We start from the raw sequence: 21,060 nt of genomic DNA, 5'->3' as shown, positions 1-21,060 counted from the left end.
AAAATGTTATATTTAGTTTATCAGATTATCGTAATCAATTGTATGATTATTAGTGCAATGACTTAAAAAAATCCTACTATATTGCTATATAGGTATTTAAAAAAACTACAATTTATTACAATCAATATTATATAAAATAAACACGAGATATGCAAAAACCAATTTTATCATAAATAGATATAAAAAACCACATCTGGCAGTTGGAAACCAAATTATGTAACAAAATACCAGCATACATAATAAACCTACCAATTAATTTATTAAAAAATAACATTCTGCAATGGTTCAATTTTCTGATGAATTAATAATATTATATTAATTTACTTTAATCAATTTAAAATAATTTAATTCTAATCTTTTATACAAAATATTAATGTTATTTTTTATATAATTTATTTTAGAATTCGTGGGCCTCCACTCGAGTTTTTCAATGGGGCTCAGTATTTATGTGTATATGAAATTAAAATTAATTAAATAAATAAATAAACTAATGATGAATCTCAGAATTAATAATACTCAACTTTTTTACATTTACAGTTTAGATACCACTAGGTCTCTAGAGATCATCAGCTTTATTCATAAGACACATTTTCATATTGTTAGATATATTTAATTATATAAATATTATAAATATTTTAATACATTAAATACTTTCTTACTATTCCTTTAAATATTATATTATACTGTTATAGTAATTAGTGTTACCCGAGTTGAATTGAAAATTTCACTGTATTTTATACTAGTATATGATCATATTCGTATATTAAAGAGTATAAACTATAAATATATAATATATACATAAAGAGAGTCGTAATTTTACATTTTAACAAATGCTAACTACATTTACCAGTTATTCCTATCTATAGGTACTTTTTTTTTAATAATGTCACACCCAGTTTACATTTCTATATAATTATTATTATAATACAACGGTTCTTAATTCTTAAACTATGGTCCGCAGCCCCCTTTTCATGTCGGGGTTTTACTGGGCTCTTCAAATCACAGCTTGCATACGTTAGGGTTTCAAAAGATAGGATCCACGATTTCTATATAAGTCTTTCATCTGAGGTTCGTGTTCTACAAAAGTTTAAGAACCGCTGTTATAGTATGCACACATTCTAAGTTCCTATGTATACCTATGCCGTATGTTGGATATGCATTATGTAATATTCTATTGTACACTTTGTGTATTCAATACAAGGACTGATGAAGGACATGCAGTCATTCGTTACAAATACTTATTTAATGGTTTAAATTAAATAGGTTTAAACTCGACATGTAGGTACCTTTGATATTGTTTTTTTTTTTTTGTACATACATATTATCATCACTATGGGCGATCCGTTATAGAAATTCCATCGACTTTGTTCAAAATTCAAAATCAGCTAATACATGTTTATTTATAAAACTAATAGGTAACTGATAGTATTTATAATATGTATAAACTATAATACTATCGTCTATACACAATAATATAAACATTTGCTTGTATACACGTGTTACGGTGTGGGAAAACAATTGCTTATGACCAGTGACCGTAATTTACATACCCATTAGTTGTAACAACCGACTGGTGCTTAAAATTAAATTATATTTAGGTAGTAGTAGGTACAAAATAATATATTAAATATCTTTTTGTAGACAATTTCTTCAGCCATCAACTCAAACCTCATATTATACCTAAATACGTTATCTTATGTTATGTAATACTTATACCTACTAACTTCAATCATATTGAGACATAATTCATTAGAAATACACAATGTCATGATAGACGGTATGAGTGCAAGATACTTTTATATTACGGCAAATAAAATAGATAGGTAAGACAGGAAATTAGGAAAGAGTGTAAAATTATAATCATACCTGCATTGCGTTTTTTTTAATGGCACCTAGTGTTGTAGTCTGCAGTGGGTTATATTAGGAGCTGTAGCCTGTATGGCACTTGTAGAAATATAATAGAAGTATATGACATTATTTAAATTAATTATATTTTGTAATAAATCACGAAAAATATGTTTAATATGATTTTTAATTTCTATAATATAATGTTAAATATAATTTATCGAAACGAAGATTTATACTTAACGCAAATAAATTGAATGAAATTCCAATGGTTTCATTTAAAATAAATTAACATGTAGATTGGTAAAACATAAAAACTAAAAACTAAAATATCCTGCTTACCCACTTATAAATACATACTAAATAGTAAATACTAATATAATATTAAATTAATTTTGGTTTTGTTTACGTAATACAACTTAGTACTTAGTACTCACACAGTTATACATAAATCACAATAAATAAACAAAAAAGGCAATATAATAATATTATATTATATTTTTTCAATGTTTTCCTACTTCCGGGTAATCACGAGTGAAAAATAAGAATTTAATATCGTGTAGCGGGAAACACTGGATCCATTATCACTATAGCCCCTACTCTTTGATTTTGTTTTGTCAAATGTGTGGCTATTACATTTACATTTTGCAAATTATTTTGAAAAAAAAATTAATTGATTAAACATTAAACATTAAATTACTAAAGAATTAAAAATTTATCTATTGTTACAATTTGTAAAGTATTTTGACAAATTTTCTTATGAATAAAATTTTTATTGAAATAATTTTCGTAGCATTCGCATCAACAGTTAGGTAGTGCCATGTGGAGACGACTAATCATTTCTTGATTCGCATAATAATCATCGAGCTTTATAACATATATATGATATCTTTACACGATGTCCGAGGAAGAAGACAAGAGTACATTAAATGACGCCGAAAATGCTGTGGCTAATCCACCCAATAATGAAGGTGATAGTGACAGTCAATCAGACAATTTATTAGTGAACGGTAATGAGCACACTCCTCCATGTCAATTAGACATCGGTCTGGGTACTCATACGGATAGCAGACGTCATGACAATACTTTGAATGTAAATGGTAAGTATACATATTTGTATAATGCATATGTGCCTCTCACAATTTTATATTTAAATGGTAACTTTTATGTTAAACTTGAACTCTTAAATTTTATTCTAATTCAAATTGTTATAAGAAAATGTATTTTATGAAGTCATTCTAAGTTTAAATTTATAGGTTTAAAGTATATATCATTAAATATCAGGAATAATTATAGTTAATTTACTAGTTTTTTTAAACCATAGTTTATTTAAAAACATTTTAATAGATATTTAAGTGGAATAGTTACTTATCAATCAATTGTTATTTCATTTTTTACATATACCTGTTATACTTATTATGACACATAATATGTTAAATCTTGAGTAGGACCTACTTTAAATATAATATATAATTGAAAATGCACAGTTATTGGAATGTTGCATTGTGGTACTGCATTCTTTGGTCCTTTCACCTTTCACTTAATTTAACTGTAGGTTGACACAATTTTTTTCTTATAGATCTTTTATCGTTAATTTATTATCAACAGCCCTCAGTGCAAGGTAGTTAATATTTATAACATAGTCAATTAAATAAAAATTTTTTTATTTTTATTAATTAAATATGCAAATGATATACATGTTTAGTATAAATTAAAACATTAAATTAACACATCATTTAAAATGAACATTTTATAATTTGTTAAACTTTTAGAAAGTATTTGTCTTCACTTTAAAGAACAAGTATTTATATAAATTTTTGAACTTTTCAAGTAGAACTATTTTTTCTTTAGTGAATATTAATAAATTATTTGTACTTAATTTTAATATTAAAATAGATAATATTTTTGAAAAGATTTGTGATTTGTGTAATAATTGATAATTATTAGCCTTTTAGTTGTATACATTTATAAATAATGTATTGTGAAGCAGGTTATCATTTTTTTTTCTTTTTAAAGTTTTTTGTATCTGCTAAAATTTTAATTATTTTAAAAATACTTATACAAAAAAATTAATTTTTTAATAGACTCTGGAGAAGCTACTGCTTGCAGTATCAAGCGTGAAGATAATCTCTTATCATTTAGACATTTTTTATGCAACAATGGACACAATCAAACATCAAAGCCTAAAGTTGAAGTAGTGCCTAGTGTGTCACAACCAGTGAGACCAGTAACAGAGACATCTACCTTACCAGATTTTGTTCAGGATCATATGAATACTGATCAACCTTATGACAGTGGTGATCTAGATTCAAGATCAAATAGTATTGATTTAACACGTGGGATAAATCGGCCATCTATGTTTGGCAACCGTAGTAACCGTACACCTCAGCAATGTGTGGTTATGCCATTAGATCTTCCATTTTCCAATACAACTACACAGCCTCGTGCCACCACTCCAACAACTACTAACAGTTTACCTGACTTTTTGTCTGATGGCCCAATCGGTGTGCCAGTTGTTCATCCAGTCACCAGAAATGAACAGCCAACCGATCGAAACCGTATAAGCATTACCATAAACCCACAACGTGGTGCTACACCAATAAACCAGAATTATACCAGGTTTCAAAGGTTTTTTTTTATTTTGGTATTAATTGCCTTTAATTTCATTTTATCTGAGGTTAATTGAATTCATTTAACTTGACTGTTATAGTTAACTAGGGTTGTCATTTGTTATGATTTGTTTAGAACACTTAATAGTTATTTAGAGTACATGATCCTGATCCATAAGTAAAAAAATACTAGTTTTTAAACTTTAATCTCATGTATTATTTTATAAATTATATTTTGTAGTTAAAATTGTGAATTTTTTAGATTTAAATAATTTCAAGTTTATTTTTATATAATATTATTGAGATGCATTCTGATAGGGATTAATAAGATACTAGGGTGTATCATTCTATTTTTACTAACTTTTTCTGAAAACAACATGTAATGACCCTCTGTTTATTTTTATAGAAAGGAGTTATAATTTTTAATAAATGGGAACTGCTAATCACAGATAAAATGATCCTAAATTTAAAACCACATTTCCTAATTAAATATTTTGTTTTAGACACAGTGAAGTTATTGATTCTAGAGTGGCTAGGTTAGAAGCAACAGAACAAGACTTAAGAACAACTATATTGAATTTAAATAACATGTTACAACAAACACTGGTAAGATACTGTTGTTTTTACTTAAATAATAAATTGAATATTGATAAAAAAAATTTTATATCCCAAGTATGCAATTAAGAGATACTAAATTGAAATTTAAATATACATGCTTTTGAAATTTATGTACTAGGTAATTTGATTCATTGAACCAAATTTAAACACAAATAAAAATTATTTATTACAACATTTGTTTTATATAGTTAAGAGCTCAAAGAGCTGAAGATCAAGTGAGATCTTTGAGACACTTATTAAGGGCTAGAGAACAAGGCCTTAATCCTGGCAATTATTCAACGATTCCATCGACTATATCAGTTGCTGAACAGATACGTCATGGTACACGAAATGCCGAGATAATGCTCAAGTGAGTTTAGTTATAATAAATTATAGATCGTTTTTATTAGTTGTTGGATAAGGTTTTTAATTGATTTAATTTCCAAATAGCTTGTTGAGGGATAACTATCAGGACTTAAACAATGTGGCAGCACGCCTTGAGCAACAGGATACCATTCAGACTTCCAATACCCAATTATCAGTTGACCCAAGTGATACAACTGATAACAATGTTACATAACATTCCTGTTATACAATTATTATATTAGTTGTACGTTCATAATAATGGAAATTATTTCTTCATTATGTTTTATAAGTACTTGTTTACATTTTGTGCAGATTTATTGCCAAGACTGGACCTCAATTGTTTTGTTTTCTAAATTATTATTATTATTAGTATTATATGTATGCCATCCAATGCTTAAAGTTGTTTTCCCATTTTTTATTTAGAACGCAAATATAAAGCAATAGTAACCTTTTTTTTCTAAAAATATTTTAACAGACTGTACGTTTCTATGAAACAAAAATTATTAAGGGACACAAGTATATTCATTCAAAAACAAAATATGGGATACATTTTTCATGATTGTTAACCAAATACATTAATTTTTAACTACATAGAACTTAATATTATGTTATCAGTGACATTTTAGTTGTAGATATAATTAACAAAATAAAATATATTTTATTGATAAAAATAAAGTTTTGTTGTATTAACCTGTGTTAAATTTTAAAATTGTTACATTATTTATAAGACTTTTGATATAATAATTAAAAAAATAGTATAATTTATAAATTTTGGTCTTATGTAAATTATATCCATTTTTAATTTATTAAATAATAAATACAAACAATATTATTTCATTATATTTTGGATATTAGCCAGTAGAACACTGAAATAACAGTCAATTTTAATTAATATAATTATGCTAAATTTAATTTAAAAAAATTTATCATATTTAATTAATTTAACAAAATGTTTTATATTAATCATCATATTATACTGGATTTTTTTAGAATATAGTTGTCTACTGTTTCTATAATATGTAATACATCATAACTCATAAGTATCAATTTTAAGAAACAAATTCCAAGGTATTTGCACATTATGCATATAATTTAAAATAAATTGTTTCACACTTACAACACTAAATACCAATTTTGGTTATTAAAACAAACTAAGTTATTAGTTTAGTGTTTCTGAGTCTGAAGTGTAATTTATATGGTATTGGTCTCTTATTCTCTTATCTACAATATACATGGTTGGTGAATTTGATGTTAAGTAATGTTGATCACTATTTCGAATTGAACTTTACCAAAATACATTTTTATATTTAAATTAATAGTTTTAGATTATTCAGAAATAGTTGATTATCAGTCTCAAAGTCATATTTCTTAAAATAAATTTTTAATAAAAATTCATGGTTAAAAATGAGTGCTTACATCATACTCATACATGAAGGGAATGTGAATAGTATTTATTTATTAATTTTCATCAAATAAATAGCTATCTCAAATACTAAAAAATGTTTACCTTACAGACGTTACTAAAATCTATTAATGTTTAAGACTTGAATGATAAGAAATATCAGATGGTAATATTGTAACATCTAAATTATCATATTTAATTTAAAATGTATTATTCACCAAAAGTTCAAAAAAGACGATGATCAAATAATCATAAAAAAATTGTAGATACAATTAAATGTAAATTTTATCGATCAATAGTGTGGGTTAAATAGTGGAATATAATAATTTAGGTTAGATAGGTCAAAAATATAATTTTATTTATTAATATTTTTTTTTAAGCAAATAACAAAGCTCAATTGTTTATTGTTATTACCATAATTTTTTTTTTAGAACAAAATATAATGTTAATTAAAATCTCATTAAATTCATAATAGATACTTATGCGTTAGTACAAAATTATACATATAAAGTAATGTTTTTAAGTTAAAATATTTTAATATTAGTAATCAGAATCAGAATCGTCAAGAGCAGCTCTTCTTCGATCAAACTGAAAAATACAAATTTAAAGCAAATAAATAAACATAATTATGTTAATTAGTATTGTATAATTAATTGTCAGACTATTTATGGATTTTTTAATTTACTTTGACTGTAGTTTTGCGTTCTTGAGATTGCATTTGACTGTTGACTTGTTCTAATAAACCGATCAGTTCATCTTCTCCCAATTTATTAACAATCTGTCCAGATTGTGCCATTCTGAGTAACATGTTTTCTACCATACGGCCTTTTTCCGGTTTACCAATCATCAATGTGTTCACTGTATTAACAAAACTCACATTGATATCCTTATTATAACTTAAAATACTAAAACCTTACGTCTTGCTCGAGCAGCTTGGTTTAATACTTGGGTAAGTATTGAATGTTTCATATCTTCAACCGCCTGACGTTGTTGTTCTGCTTGCTTTTGCTTTTCGGCATTATCACCTTGTGACTAAACAAAAACAAACATCCCATTAGTACAAATGTGTAATAATTATAAAAACGAGACATACATAATAATCTATTATTTAATATAGTTCTAATATATCACTTACTCCGCCAAGTTCTGACTGCATTTGGGCCATTCTTTTTGATCGCAGGTTTTCCAGTTCTGAATCTTCCATCTTAGCTGTTGGGTTTCTGGTGATAGATGAACGTCCAACAGCAGCAATCGTGTTCAATTGAACACTTATATCCAAGAGAATTCAAATTTTACCTTTTCGAGGTCAGTCGATTTGACTGAAAATATAAAAATTTGTCTAATTTGTGAATAAGCATTTGCACGTAAGTCGCGTCGGGTAAAAAGTTTTAATGTAACGAAAATTATACGTCTGAATTATGAATGTGTACAGCGTACAGGTCGAATTTCGAGGTTTGAAAGACGAAATTAAAATGTAAACACGAGGAATGATAACGGTTATCGTGCCAAAGATACAGCGTTGCCAATGTAACCACAAAATATTAAAATCATAGAAAACTTCATTACCTTGTTGAGTTGCGTCATAAAATCGTTTTCGTATTATAATTAAAAAAATAAATAAAATCTATAGACAAGAACCATGAACCACTTTTATAGTATTTTATAGTATTAGGAAGTTGTATTTATATTTTTTATACCTACGTTGATAATATAAGTAGACGGGGACTTCAGTACTTTATACGGTAAATTGCGGCTATCAGGGGCAGCGAGCTTCTCATATAAACAATAATTAGAGACATTCCTGCTTACAGCTGTAAAAAAAAAATATACCGGATAATATTGGTAATAAAGATATTATTAATTTTATTAAAATAAAAGTGATTTGTTAGACACAAAAAAAAAAACTATGTATATATATTTTTAAATTTAATATTGTATGATACATTTTGTTTTAGTTAAGTGAAAAATATGAGCTAATATTTATTTTTATAGTAGGTAACTATTTACTAATTTGTGGACAACACGTTCTATAAAACTTCAAAATAAGCATGCATTTTTACCATCAAAAAACTTAATTTTAGGACCATTCGTTTTACCGGACCATGACGATTTTTTTCATAGCCCACCACTCAGTGATGGCATAAGGAGGAACAATAGGGGCAATTGCCCTGAGCCCCGTGCTTTAAAATTTTGATTTAGACTCCGTGGATAGTGGTTTAAAGACTCTGCAGTATAGGTAGTGATTTATTTTGCCAACTCTAGTGCCGTTGTCCTTGCTGCCATTGTATATTTATAATTATAACTATATAGGAAAAGCACATAACATTAATGTATACCTAGATATTAGATAGTAGGTACCAATCGTTATTTAAGTGATTATTTGTATTTTTACTTTTTAAAAGTAAAATTATTAGTTACCTACCTAATACTTACTCATTATAACCAAATTTAGCAAGTAACTTACCTATACGGCTATACATAGTTATATTAATAAATTATAAAATATTAGACGTGAGAAAATATAGATCAGATGACATTAGTGGCATTAGATACTTACATAGTTAAATGCAATGATATCATTTATTGTCAAATTCAAATTTAACACGTCCATTTCCATGGTTTGTGACTAACTACTCTATGACAAGTTATACACATTTAGATACATTCGAAACTTATTATGCGGTACTGCAGTAGGCTGCAAAGCAACTTCGCCGGTTTTTTATAAATTGCACTGTATTTTATTTTTGTTTACAAAGGAAATAGTGCAAATTACTATTGCCTATATGGATGAAAATATTATAAATTCTTAAGTTACAACCATAATAATATATTATAGTTAATTTTATACAAATCATTAAAGTATTACAAAAATGTAAATTAAGTACATGTAAATTTTTCGCATACATACATAAATATACTTATACATATAGGTTTACATCTAAAGTATCTATTTATGATTAGTTCATTAAATGGTGAATGAGTATAAGTTTCCATATTTATTCTACTAATTATTTTACAATATATTTTGGTAAGTGTATGTGATTAATTAACAATCAGCAATACATTAATTTTGATATGGATACTATATGAGGTATGGCAATTAAATTTAAATAATCAGAATGGTGCTGCTATCGATAAACAGCAAGTGCGTCATAGCAAGTTTGAATATGTTTGTAGACACAGTAAAAAATGTACGTTAATCATTTTTGCTATATTTAATCATTCGTTAAGTTTGCGCTAGTGTATCGTCGGAAAAAATGCAGTGTTTAAAATAAAGTAACGAGTTGACCTTAAGTTTTTTGTAAAACTGGGGAAAACTGCTACAAAAACTCAAGCTATGTTAAAGAAAGTGCATGAAAATGAATGTTTATCACATAAACAAATATTCGTGTGGATTGAAAAGTTTATAAGGAAGGCCGTAAAATGACCGAAGACGATTCACGACATAGATAACCCTAAATATCAAAAAATGACAATAACATCCAGACAATTTGTTAATTGATCCGTGAAAATCGTCTTTCGAGTTTTTCCTTAAATCTCAGCAATTAAAAAAGATAGTTCTGTCAGATTTTTACTTGAATTGTTCAATATGCATAAAGTTTGCTAAAAAATAGTGCCAAAACTACTCACTATAGAGCAAAAAAATCGAAAAAAAGTATTTAATATGGTGTCACCATATTTGACTAATGACTATACTCACCTTATCTAGCTCTGTCTGACTTTTTTTTATTTCCTAAGGCTATAGCTAAGCTAAAGGAGACAAAAATAGAACAGTGTGGAAGTTAGTGAAAACAAAAGCGACTCAAGCTAATAGAAGCAAATTTCCAACGCTGCTTTGATCAATGAAAAATTCGTATAGAGGGCTGAAAGGAACAGTAAGAAAAATATTTTGAAGGGCGATTAGCTTTATAATTAATTAATGATTAATACAATGTTTTTTAGTACCAGTCCGTAATTATATTGCATAAAATGATGGGGTCAAAATTTATTCATAATTAATATTTGTTTTTTTTTTTTTGTCTTATGAGATTATGGGTTAGAAAAATAAAATTAAGTTGAATACATTAGTATACATTCATAATATATATATATTTATATAATAAATATAAGGTATAAGTGCATAACTTAAAAGTTATTTCTATTTCAATTAAAAATGGATCAATACAAACATTAAGTACCTAGATAATCAATAATTAGGAGTTAGATGTTGGGTAAACAAAAAATGTTTAACGATTTACATTACGTAAAAATTGATTATATAGAACTACTATATACTGAGTACAGATATCAGAGTGAAATATGTTTAAGACTCAAAATGCTTGGCCATTGATTGGGCTGGTTCAAAAGTATTTTTAACTGTTTAAATTTGTTTCCATTTTTATTTTTACGAACAACGAATTATTATAATTGATACATAAAAAAACTTAAAAAGTGTAATAAACAAATATAAATACATGTCCTAAAGTACCTAATGGGAATAAGCCGATACCTACATGTATGAAAATATATTTAAATGTATAAATTATACACATTCAATAAACAAAAATACTAATCAAATTTTAATAAAACATTGGTATTTAATCAATTTTATTGTTGACAATCGTTTGAATTAATTTTAATGACTAATGAGCTAGTGTCATTTGAATGAATATGCATTATTTATTTATAAGCATATTAAGCTGCAAATGCTAAATACTAATAACATTTTTGTTAAACTTAATATGTAAACGCAGCCTGCCAGTAACTATCGTTTATTCAGTTCAGCCAGTAATACATACATTATAAATGTACAAAGTTAATTCGTACATCAATGATGGATTCACTGTGAATATTATTTCGGACGTTTCAGTAGTTCGCGCGAATTATTTGTCGAGTTCTGTCTTCTGTAGTCTTCTGAACGACAAGCGATAAACTGTTAAAATGAAAAGTATCCGGAGTAAATTTAAAGGTAATAATTTTTATAACAGTAATTTACTATTAATAGGAATATTATAAACATAAATGTGTGTGACACAGCCTTTTTTTTTTATTGTTTATCATTGAAATAATTATATATTGCACTATAACTATAGAAATTAAATGCCTCAAATAAATTAAATTATATTAATTTTTTTCCGTTAATAAAAATAGTTTAAATAGCTAAGTAGATTGCTACCGAGGCTTTTCTAAAATATACATATAAATATAATAATAATGAAAAAACCAAGGAATCTACTCTCTGCTATGTAAGTTAAAGGTATAGATTTCAAGTTATTTTGCCATTGGTCTAAGTGTTGAAGTGGTAAGTAATAATAATAATAATTTTTGTTTAATTGTAATTCGATGACTTCATTTCAAAAACTATCACATTATATTGAAAATCATATTATATATACCTATAAAATGCTCATTAATACTTATTAATCATTTCAAGTCTTCTATACTAATATTATTTTCTAAACTACGATAAAAAAAATTATTTTATAAATTATAGATAGGTGTGTATTTCTCTCGTCAAACCGATGATTTTTGCAAGTTTTTTTTTTCAATTAAGAATAAGTATTTAAAAATATCTAGAATATTTTATTAATTTATTTTAGTTATATATAATACATATATTATAATAGGTATCTAGTACTTACTACTCAAGAAAAGTGTATTTTAAGGGAAGGGGATAGCCGCATTCATCTCAATCATTTAAATTTTTACAGTTAAAAAAATTTGTCAACAAAACTGTGTGGGTAAAAAAGTGATTTGGAATCCTACAGCAGATTTCAATATCATATTGATTGAGTATTATTTACTGAATATTTTAAAATTTATATAGACATACAAATTTGTATTCAATAAATGAGTACTTAAAAAAATAGTTTTGACCCCGATGAACACGGATTAAGTATTCTCTTGCTAGCTATGGAGCTAGGAGAATTGGGTCCGCGATAATTTGGGTTCGTTTTGAAAGCGTAAGTTGAGTCCCGGTTATAAAAAGGTAATAGGTAAATTGGGTCCCGGCTATAAATCATTGGTGCAATTAGGTCTAAAATATTAAAAACTTAAAACTTTAATATTTCATATTTATATAATTTACTTTTAAATAATTGTTACAATAATACGTCATATTGCATACAGTGTGGTACACTGTCTGGACATCAATTAATTCTACGCATGATGTTAATGTGTGTATAGACAGGTATATTGTAAAATTTGATGTACTATAATACTTAGCGTATTAACATTTTTTTCCCGGTACACAATTTTTTAACCATTTATACTATATAATATTATTTATTGAAAATATAATATTATAAAAACCACATACATTTTAATTTATATTTTTTTTCCGGGACTCAACTTATCTAATACCTTTTTTTATCCGGGACTCAACTTACCTACAACCTTTTTTTTCTGGGATTCAACTTACCTACAACCTTTTTTTTTCCGGGGCCCTATTTACCAATCCCGCTAGCTATGTATCTAAGTTTTAATATCATATAGGTACAACCGTGTTATTTAATTGTAACAATTATTGAGTTACAATTAACAAACAACTTTATAAATGTAGTTCAATTAAAAAAAAAAAAATATGAAATTATTCAAACATCATGGTAACACCAATTATCACAAATTATGATACGTACCTACATAATATATTAAATTCTTATTATTACGTACATAGCCATATCATACGTGTCAAATTGTCGATAATATACTGATTTACTGATTAATGTTAAATTTAAATATATAAAACACGTGTATTTAAATTATACAAAGAATAAAAATATGCATTCAATCACATTTTTATTTAGTTGATTTTTTTTTTTTTTTGTAGGTTTCAATAAACATTATACAACTTCAAAGCTGTTTCCCGAATTACCTCCGATTGACTTCAAACCTTTACCTTATAAAGTATAGTATTATCTTTATTTTTAAAAGTATAGGTTCGGTGAAGAAAATATAATATGCATTGTGTTTATACTCAAATTGGATTGATTACTTTTAATAAATCAATTGAACATAATATCTAATCGTAATGTTTGTAATCAACTTGTCTTGTTTATAGAATACGGAGAATAACAGTTATAATAGTTATTATAAGTTACTTAAAATGTATTCAAATTGTATTTACAAATTGATATTTTTTGTATAATTAATTATTTTCAATTAATGTTCAAAGATCACGAACTCATGAATGCAATAGCTATATTACAGAATCCATATATATTTTTTATTATTGTTCGTTATAACTAATAAATAAAATAATCAATGCAAATGGTTAAAAGGCTTCTCAAATCTCAACTTTTTCTAGAAATAAATGAATTTATGAAATAACTGTTTTGAATCAAACATGTAAGGTTTAAACCATAAAAGTAATGACATTTTTTTTTTCTCATAGAAAATAACTTATTAATAATTATAACTTACTTAATAATGTATATTGTATACACTTTAATCACTATAATAAAATACATAAATATATACATATTGCATATATACAATACATACAAATATTTAATAAAAAGATAAATTTTCTTATTTTTTATGGGAATCTTTAGTTTTATAAATATAATTGATTAGAATCGTGTTTTAGAAATGCAATATAGGGTTTTAAATATAAATATAAATTTTATGATACACTTTTATTTTCAGGGCCTTTCTTACGAAAAAGCGCAGTCTATGCAATTGAATAATGTGTTTCCTCAAGTACAGATGTATGAAGACCCTCTACTTTTACATGAAGGTAAAATGCAATGGCTGTTCGATTACAAGGGCAAACGGTACTTGGATATGTTTGGAGGCATAGCGACCGTTAGCGTAGGTCACTGTCATCCGTCAGTATAGCATATATAGAGGCATTTAGCTGTTCAAACAAATAATAAACGTAAAAGTCAAACATTAAAAACTGTTTTAAAATAAAATTTCAGAAAAGTTATTGATGCGATGACGAAGCAATCGAGTTTATTGGGTCATGTGTCCGGAGCGTATGAGCACCCAAAAATGTATGAGTACGTGGAATCACTAGTGTCAAAAATGCCAGGAGACTTAAAAGTAGGTTAGGTTAGGAAAAATAATAATTTATGACTGTTCAATAATAATGGTTCTATAAAATATTTAACTACCGGCTAAGTTCACGAGGTCATATTGTTATCTCGATGCACTTTTTGACCAAATATACCATTTGAAGTTTATCGAATCTCACATGAACAGATAGATAAGAGAAGGTACTAGGTAATATCATTGATTATAAATCAAATAAGTTTTATAAATTGTATTTATAAATAATAATCAACGGTAATATGTTTTTCATAACACTTTAAAATGTAGTTGTATATTACCAATTACTCAACATTATATACTATATTATTGTTGACTTAAACTGATTTTATTTTAATGCGAAATTCTGTCAGTTTTGATGGGTTTTTGAAATTATAATATGTGAATGGTGATTGGTAAGATATAAATACACAGTATGTCCAGAAAGTAAGTTCCGTTGGGCAATAAAAACATGTAAATGTGTAAATTTTATTATAAATTTTATTTGAATATAAAATACATGTATTACTCTATTATTCAACATACATTTTTTTATTTACATGAAAAAAAAAGATGAAAATCACTGAGTGCCAAATCTGGACTGTAGGGCGGATGATTAAATTGTTCCCATGCAAAATCTGCAAGAAGTTGTTTTGTCACATTTGCTGTGTGCGGGCGGGCATTGTCGTACATGGGAACAATTTAATCATCCGCCCTACAGTCCACCCAGTGATTTTCATCTTTTTTTACACATGAAATCATTTATGGGTGGCCAGAACTTCAACGAAGATGATGAGGTGAAAAAAGCTATTAGCGCATGGTTACAATCACAGGCGTCATCTTTCTATGATGAAGGGATACAAAAACTATAGTACCTCGATATGATAAGTGCTTAAATAATGGTGGTAACTATGTTGAAAAATAGAGTAATACATGTATTTTATATTCAAATAAAATTTATAATAAAATTTACACATTTACATGTTTTTATTGCCCAACGGAACTTACTTTCTGGACATACCTCGTATTTTGATAATATGAAATTTAAACAACTTGACAATTCTATAATGACTTACGGGTATATAGTATTTAAAATAAACTATCTATACGTTATTATTATTCATATTCTAAAATATATTGTATAATTACCTATTACCATAGGCGCAATTTGGAGGGGGGCTTGGGTGTGCTTAGCACTCCCAATTTTGAAATTAGTATCCCCAAGTTATTTCATGTTAATTTAGATTTTATTATTAATATGTATCCATAACCTTAAAATAACACAATAAAAATAGATAGAAGAACATAAATACCCCCAGTTTTTTCATTGAAATTGCGCCCCTGCCCATTACACTCATGCATCAGTCGACATAAAATAGTCGTTACAAAATACATTTGAAAAATATTCTTTTTAAAACCGGTATATATATTGGGTGATGTTGAAGTCAGGAGAATGCAAGTCGTACTATAATTCATATATTATATTTATTATATTATATACGTACTATATATACATTTAAAACTTTCGACATTAAATCTAATATAATATATTGTTGTTCAAATATTACAGACTGTGTACTTGGTAAACAGCGGTTCCGAAGCCAATGAATTGGCGATGCTGCTGATTCGATTGCACACCGGAAATCAAAACGTGTTATCCATCCAGAACTGTTACCACGGTGTGTCTGGAAGTCTACATGGGCTGACGGGAAATGCGTCTATCAAGTTCAACAATATATCGGATGGTAGTTACATTCACCATGTGATGTGCCCGGATGTTTTCAAAGGGATCTGGGGCGGGAAAAAGTGCAGGGACTCTCCTGTGCAAACACAGCGGTCTTGCGAATGCGACCGGAATCGTTGCAGTGCAGCCGACAATTACTATGAACAGCTGGAGAACATTTTCTCATATTCGATACCCCGTGGCAAGGTGGCTGGGTTTTTCGCAGAGTCCATCCAGGTTTGACCTATAATAATACAATCATTAACTTATTTCTGAAACAAGTTATACTTGTACAACAAATACAAACAAAATTCTGAGTGAATGAATACAGCAATTTATACCATTTTAACATTTAAAAATATATAGAGTATATTGCAATATTTTGTCTATGATCTAAAATCTAAATATTATAAATTTAAATAGGATAATTAAATTAATGTTTATTTAATAAAAATATAAGTTAGAAAAAAATTCATAGTGTGTAGCGTGAAGATGCTATGAACTCTACAGCTATGAGCTATGATAGTGGTCTCCAACCGGTGGTCCACACTCCACAGTAAAAATTTGGTAGTCCGCAGAAAAATGTTAACTTTATTTGTAATGCTGTGTAATGTGTTTATAACTGTAATATATAAAATTATTGTATAATGTCACCGTATGTGAGTTGAATTTACGACGAATAAAAATAAACGTGTAATAATATTGTCATTATTATCGCATGTTATAAAATAAATAGACTTACCTAATAATTTATATCGTATAATATAATATATAATATCATATTGTGTAATATTGTAGGTACGTGTGTCGTTAATACGTTCTAAGAATACTAATGATTCGAATCCAGCTTTCATTTTAACTTTTATTATTTTTTTTTTTTTAATCAATAATAATCAAACTAACTTAAATAATTTTTCTATAAATAAAAAAAACCTTTTATTGATATTTTATAAAATATATTTTAATTTGGTATTTAAAAATTATGAGTATAAGTGGTCCGTAGAATTTAAAGTTATGAATTTAGTGATCCGTGAGGTCCAAAAGGTTGGCGACCACTGAACTATAGACTAGTACATCTTAAAATACTACACACCTTTACTGTGGCTTTCTTTAAGTATGGTATTTCATTTTTCTTAAACCAGAGATCTTATATTTTGGCCAATGACTTCGTTGTTGCTTCTTTTGGAAAGGTGTATGATTATTGAATCTTAATTTACTTTGTGAGCCATTTTAGTTAAGGTTTACTATTGTATTTGTTGGATAGGTAGAACTTGAATAGTACTAAGTATTTTTAATAAATTATTCATTAAAATATTTCTTTGTGTTACTACATGATGATGTTGATTTTGAGAGGATTTTGTAGGTGTTTAAGAATTATGCAATTAGGCGGATTCGGTTAAAATGTATCTGGTGGTCCGGAACAATGAATTGCATTGGTTTTCATTACATATGACAAATTAATACATCAAAAAGATACCAATTTATTCTTATCAATATTTAATTTTCAGCTGCAACATGTTGCGGTTGCGAGGAAAATAAATCGATTGGAATATTTTAAAAATACATTAGATATATATTTTTCACAGAATTCTTTCTTATGTATTCTCTTAGTGTCCTTAACAATAGTATGAAGTACATGAATTAAATGCACTTATTTTTGAAAATATTAGAGGATAATACATGTTAAGGATTTTTTTATAATTTGATTATTCATTAATATTTTATTATTTGATCTTATGCATATTAATACAAAGCAATATATTTTGTCACTTTTGTATGAATCACAATTTAAGTTCTGAAAATCGAAAGCCCATTTAAAATGTATTACTGATAAGTGATAATAATATATAAACATAGGTACTATAAATTATTAATTTTTCGATCAAAATAATATAGACGTATTAAATAAGTATTTATAGCAGAAAAACACAAAATGCACTTACATTTAAATTTTTCTGAGTTACAAACTAAGTCAAAATCCCACTGCAGTATTATTAATAGCAAAACCGTAATTTATTGCAGATAAATTGTTTATGTTGTGGACGTACAATCATTAAGATTTAGATATACGTAGATTATAGGTTTTAGTCTCCATACATGATTAATAGTAATTCGGACCAATTATTTTACAGGGTGTCGGCGGAATCGTCCAATTTCCTAAAGGTTATTTAAAAAGAGTCTACGAACTGATCAGGAGTAACGGAGGTCTATGCGTGGCCGATGAAGTACAAACGGGTTTTGGCAGGACTGGCGAACACTTCTGGAACTTCCAATCACATGGCGTCATTCCAGACATTGTGACAATGGCCAAAGGCATCGGGAACGGCTTTCCGATGGCCGCTGTCGTTACGACACCTGCAATCGCGCGATCGTTGAGTTCTGGTTTTCATTTCAATACGTTTGGTGGGAATCCCGTTTCGTGTGCCGTGGGTCTATCGGTGTTAGAGGTTAGCGAACTTAATACTTTCCTACTTACGAGATAGTATAATCTTTCATGCAATTTGCTACGTGTGTGAAGTTCTCTCCACTTATGTTCAATTTTCTCCAAAACTTCTTCATTATTTTTAAAATAATTAAGAAAAGATTTAAACATAAGTTGACTTATCATCAATAATCCCAATAATTTAAATTTTAGCTCTAGCATAACTCTTGAATTTGATTTTAAAATATAAAAAGGTCGGCAAGTGGGGACTACTCTGATATACAATTTGTGTAAAATTGATCACTATAACGAATATATCAAATTTGTGTCATATCGCATAGTATTAGAATTTTTAAACTTAAATCATAAAAATTGAAGATTTCATCATTTTTTTACTACAAAATACTTACTAGTACATTTTTGTAATTTTTATGAATTTTATAAAAAAAATTAGCTTAAAACATACTTAAAAAATTATATATATGAATTTTTAATATTTATATACAAATTTAAGAACAACTTACATAGTATTGAGGTATCGTCATTTAAAGAAAAAAAAAATTAAAATATTATTAAATGGCACAAAAAGTCAGTATTAGATGTTTAAATCTAAAGCCACTTAAGCGTAGCTTATAAGTTATAGATAATATTAATGAATAGATTATAAGTGCGTTTATTAATATGCAATTTGTCTATTTATATTTTATAATTAATGATAATTTGTCATCATGTTGACTCTGCAAAAGCCCTTATAGTTAATTATTATTATTACAAGGTACATCGTATATTATTTCAATATTTCATATGTATAGTTCGTAATATATTTCAAATTTAAGCGGGGTCATTGAGAAATGGGAGGTTTAAAAAATAATATTTATTATTATATATTATATTTATTTATATATTTAACAAATACAATATAATACGTACCTGTTGTACCTATTTACATTATAACTGCTGCAGGTAATCGACGAAGAAGGTTTGCAACAAAATTGTTTGGATGTGGGCACATATTTCCTTGAAAAGTTGTGCGGCATGAGACGTGAATGGAAAATAATCGGTGATGTACGAGGTAAAGGACTGATGATCGGAGTTGAGTTAATAGACGGCGATCAAGATGATAGCGATACAGGAAAAATACATCCTCTAAACGCCCGAGCTATTTCTCGTATTAAAAACGATTGTTTAAAAATGGGACTTTTGATAGGAATTGGAGGAGTTAGATCAAACGTAAGTACATATATTACGTTAAATTAGTTACTATAAAAAGTCTAAAATATATTTTAGAAATAACCAATATTTTTCTTCTTCTCTATCAATTCTATCTGGTATCTTGTTCTCAATGTTTTTAAAATAAGAAAATAGTCGCACAAAACAAAATTTAAACTAACTAGTATTAGAAATTTCAATAGGTTAGGACTATAAATATTTTATTTACTTATACAATAAATTATAATGTTTTAATGTTTTAAATGCTAGGATATGATAATATTATGTTAAATATTTAAAATAAATTAAAATATAACATAGTTGAGAAAACAGCTTATAATTTAAATTCTTCATGTACCATTATACAAATATCAATAATAAATAAAATAATGACAATTTTTAACTCGTACATAACAATTACCTATATATTAATGATTTAAATACGTAAACAATGTTAAAATTACAAATGCTTCAGTTTTTAAAAATGTATATATAATTATGTCAAAATGATTACAGGTACTGCGGTTTATGCCTCCTATGTGTGTAACGAAATCTGACGTGGACTTTGCGATTGCAGTTTTGAGACGAGCTATGCAAAATTATTACGAAGCTAAATATTCTAATAATCTTTAAACACATTTTTATTTATATAAAACCAAAATGAATTTAAATATATTGTACCTACTTATAATTAAATTCTTAACATGTTTACAAAAATTGTTTACCTTTTTATTAAAATATATTGCTTTATAATAATTATATTATAATAGTTGTATTTTAATACCTACATAATATTTATAGGTGTATATAATTATAAAATTGTTTGTACAATGTAAAAAGATACAAAAATAATATTGCATGGCATACTTTAAACCTG

The 21,060-nt window shown here is 26.8% G+C and overlaps 3 protein-coding genes across 4 annotated transcripts; 2 read left to right on the top strand and 1 right to left on the bottom strand.

Moving 5' to 3' along the window:
• The first annotated feature begins 2,559 nt into the window (after positions 1 to 2,559).
• Positions 2,560 to 5,928, top strand: LOC112598853. 2 transcript variants are annotated; one of them, XM_025345494.1, is made up of 5 exons: positions 2,560 to 2,945; positions 3,930 to 4,464; positions 4,958 to 5,060; positions 5,261 to 5,421; positions 5,502 to 5,928. In XM_025345494.1, exons 1-5 carry the CDS (start codon positions 2,744 to 2,746, stop codon positions 5,629 to 5,631), a joined length of 1,131 nt encoding a protein of 376 aa, XP_025201279.1. In that variant the 5' UTR covers positions 2,560 to 2,743; the 3' UTR covers positions 5,632 to 5,928. The 2 variants fall into 2 exon arrangements, with proteins under 2 accessions (XP_025201279.1, XP_025201278.1); XM_025345493.1 differs by having other exon boundaries at positions 3,930 to 4,473.
• Positions 5,929 to 7,293: 1,365 nt separating this feature from the next.
• Positions 7,294 to 8,289, bottom strand: LOC112599048 (programmed cell death protein 5). Its single transcript, XM_025345760.1, has 4 exons — positions 7,955 to 8,289; positions 7,737 to 7,851; positions 7,505 to 7,677; positions 7,294 to 7,407 (listed from the first exon to the last, which is right to left on the bottom strand). The coding sequence occupies exons 1-4, from the start codon at positions 8,021 to 8,023 to the stop codon at positions 7,360 to 7,362; spliced, it is 405 nt and encodes a 134-aa protein (XP_025201545.1). The 5' UTR covers positions 8,024 to 8,289; the 3' UTR covers positions 7,294 to 7,359.
• Positions 8,290 to 11,639: 3,350 nt separating this feature from the next.
• LOC112598817 (alanine--glyoxylate aminotransferase 2, mitochondrial) lies at positions 11,640 to 20,871 on the top strand. The gene is made up of 8 exons (XM_025345448.1): positions 11,640 to 11,767; positions 13,628 to 13,704; positions 14,446 to 14,627; positions 14,721 to 14,844; positions 16,400 to 16,789; positions 18,685 to 18,999; positions 19,938 to 20,204; positions 20,700 to 20,871. The coding sequence occupies exons 1-8, from the start codon at positions 11,740 to 11,742 to the stop codon at positions 20,814 to 20,816; spliced, it is 1,500 nt and encodes a 499-aa protein (XP_025201233.1). The 5' UTR covers positions 11,640 to 11,739; the 3' UTR covers positions 20,817 to 20,871.
• The last annotated feature ends 189 nt before the right edge of the window (positions 20,872 to 21,060 follow it).

This window comes from Melanaphis sacchari, unplaced genomic scaffold (assembly GCF_002803265.2).
Source record: "Melanaphis sacchari strain LSU unplaced genomic scaffold, SCAv2.0 Contig4_pilon_pilon, whole genome shotgun sequence".
In the NCBI taxonomy this organism is placed as follows: domain Eukaryota; kingdom Metazoa; phylum Arthropoda; class Insecta; order Hemiptera; family Aphididae; genus Melanaphis; species Melanaphis sacchari.
Note: the sequence above shows the minus strand (reverse complement) of the source record. Positions and strands in the feature narration are given on the sequence as shown.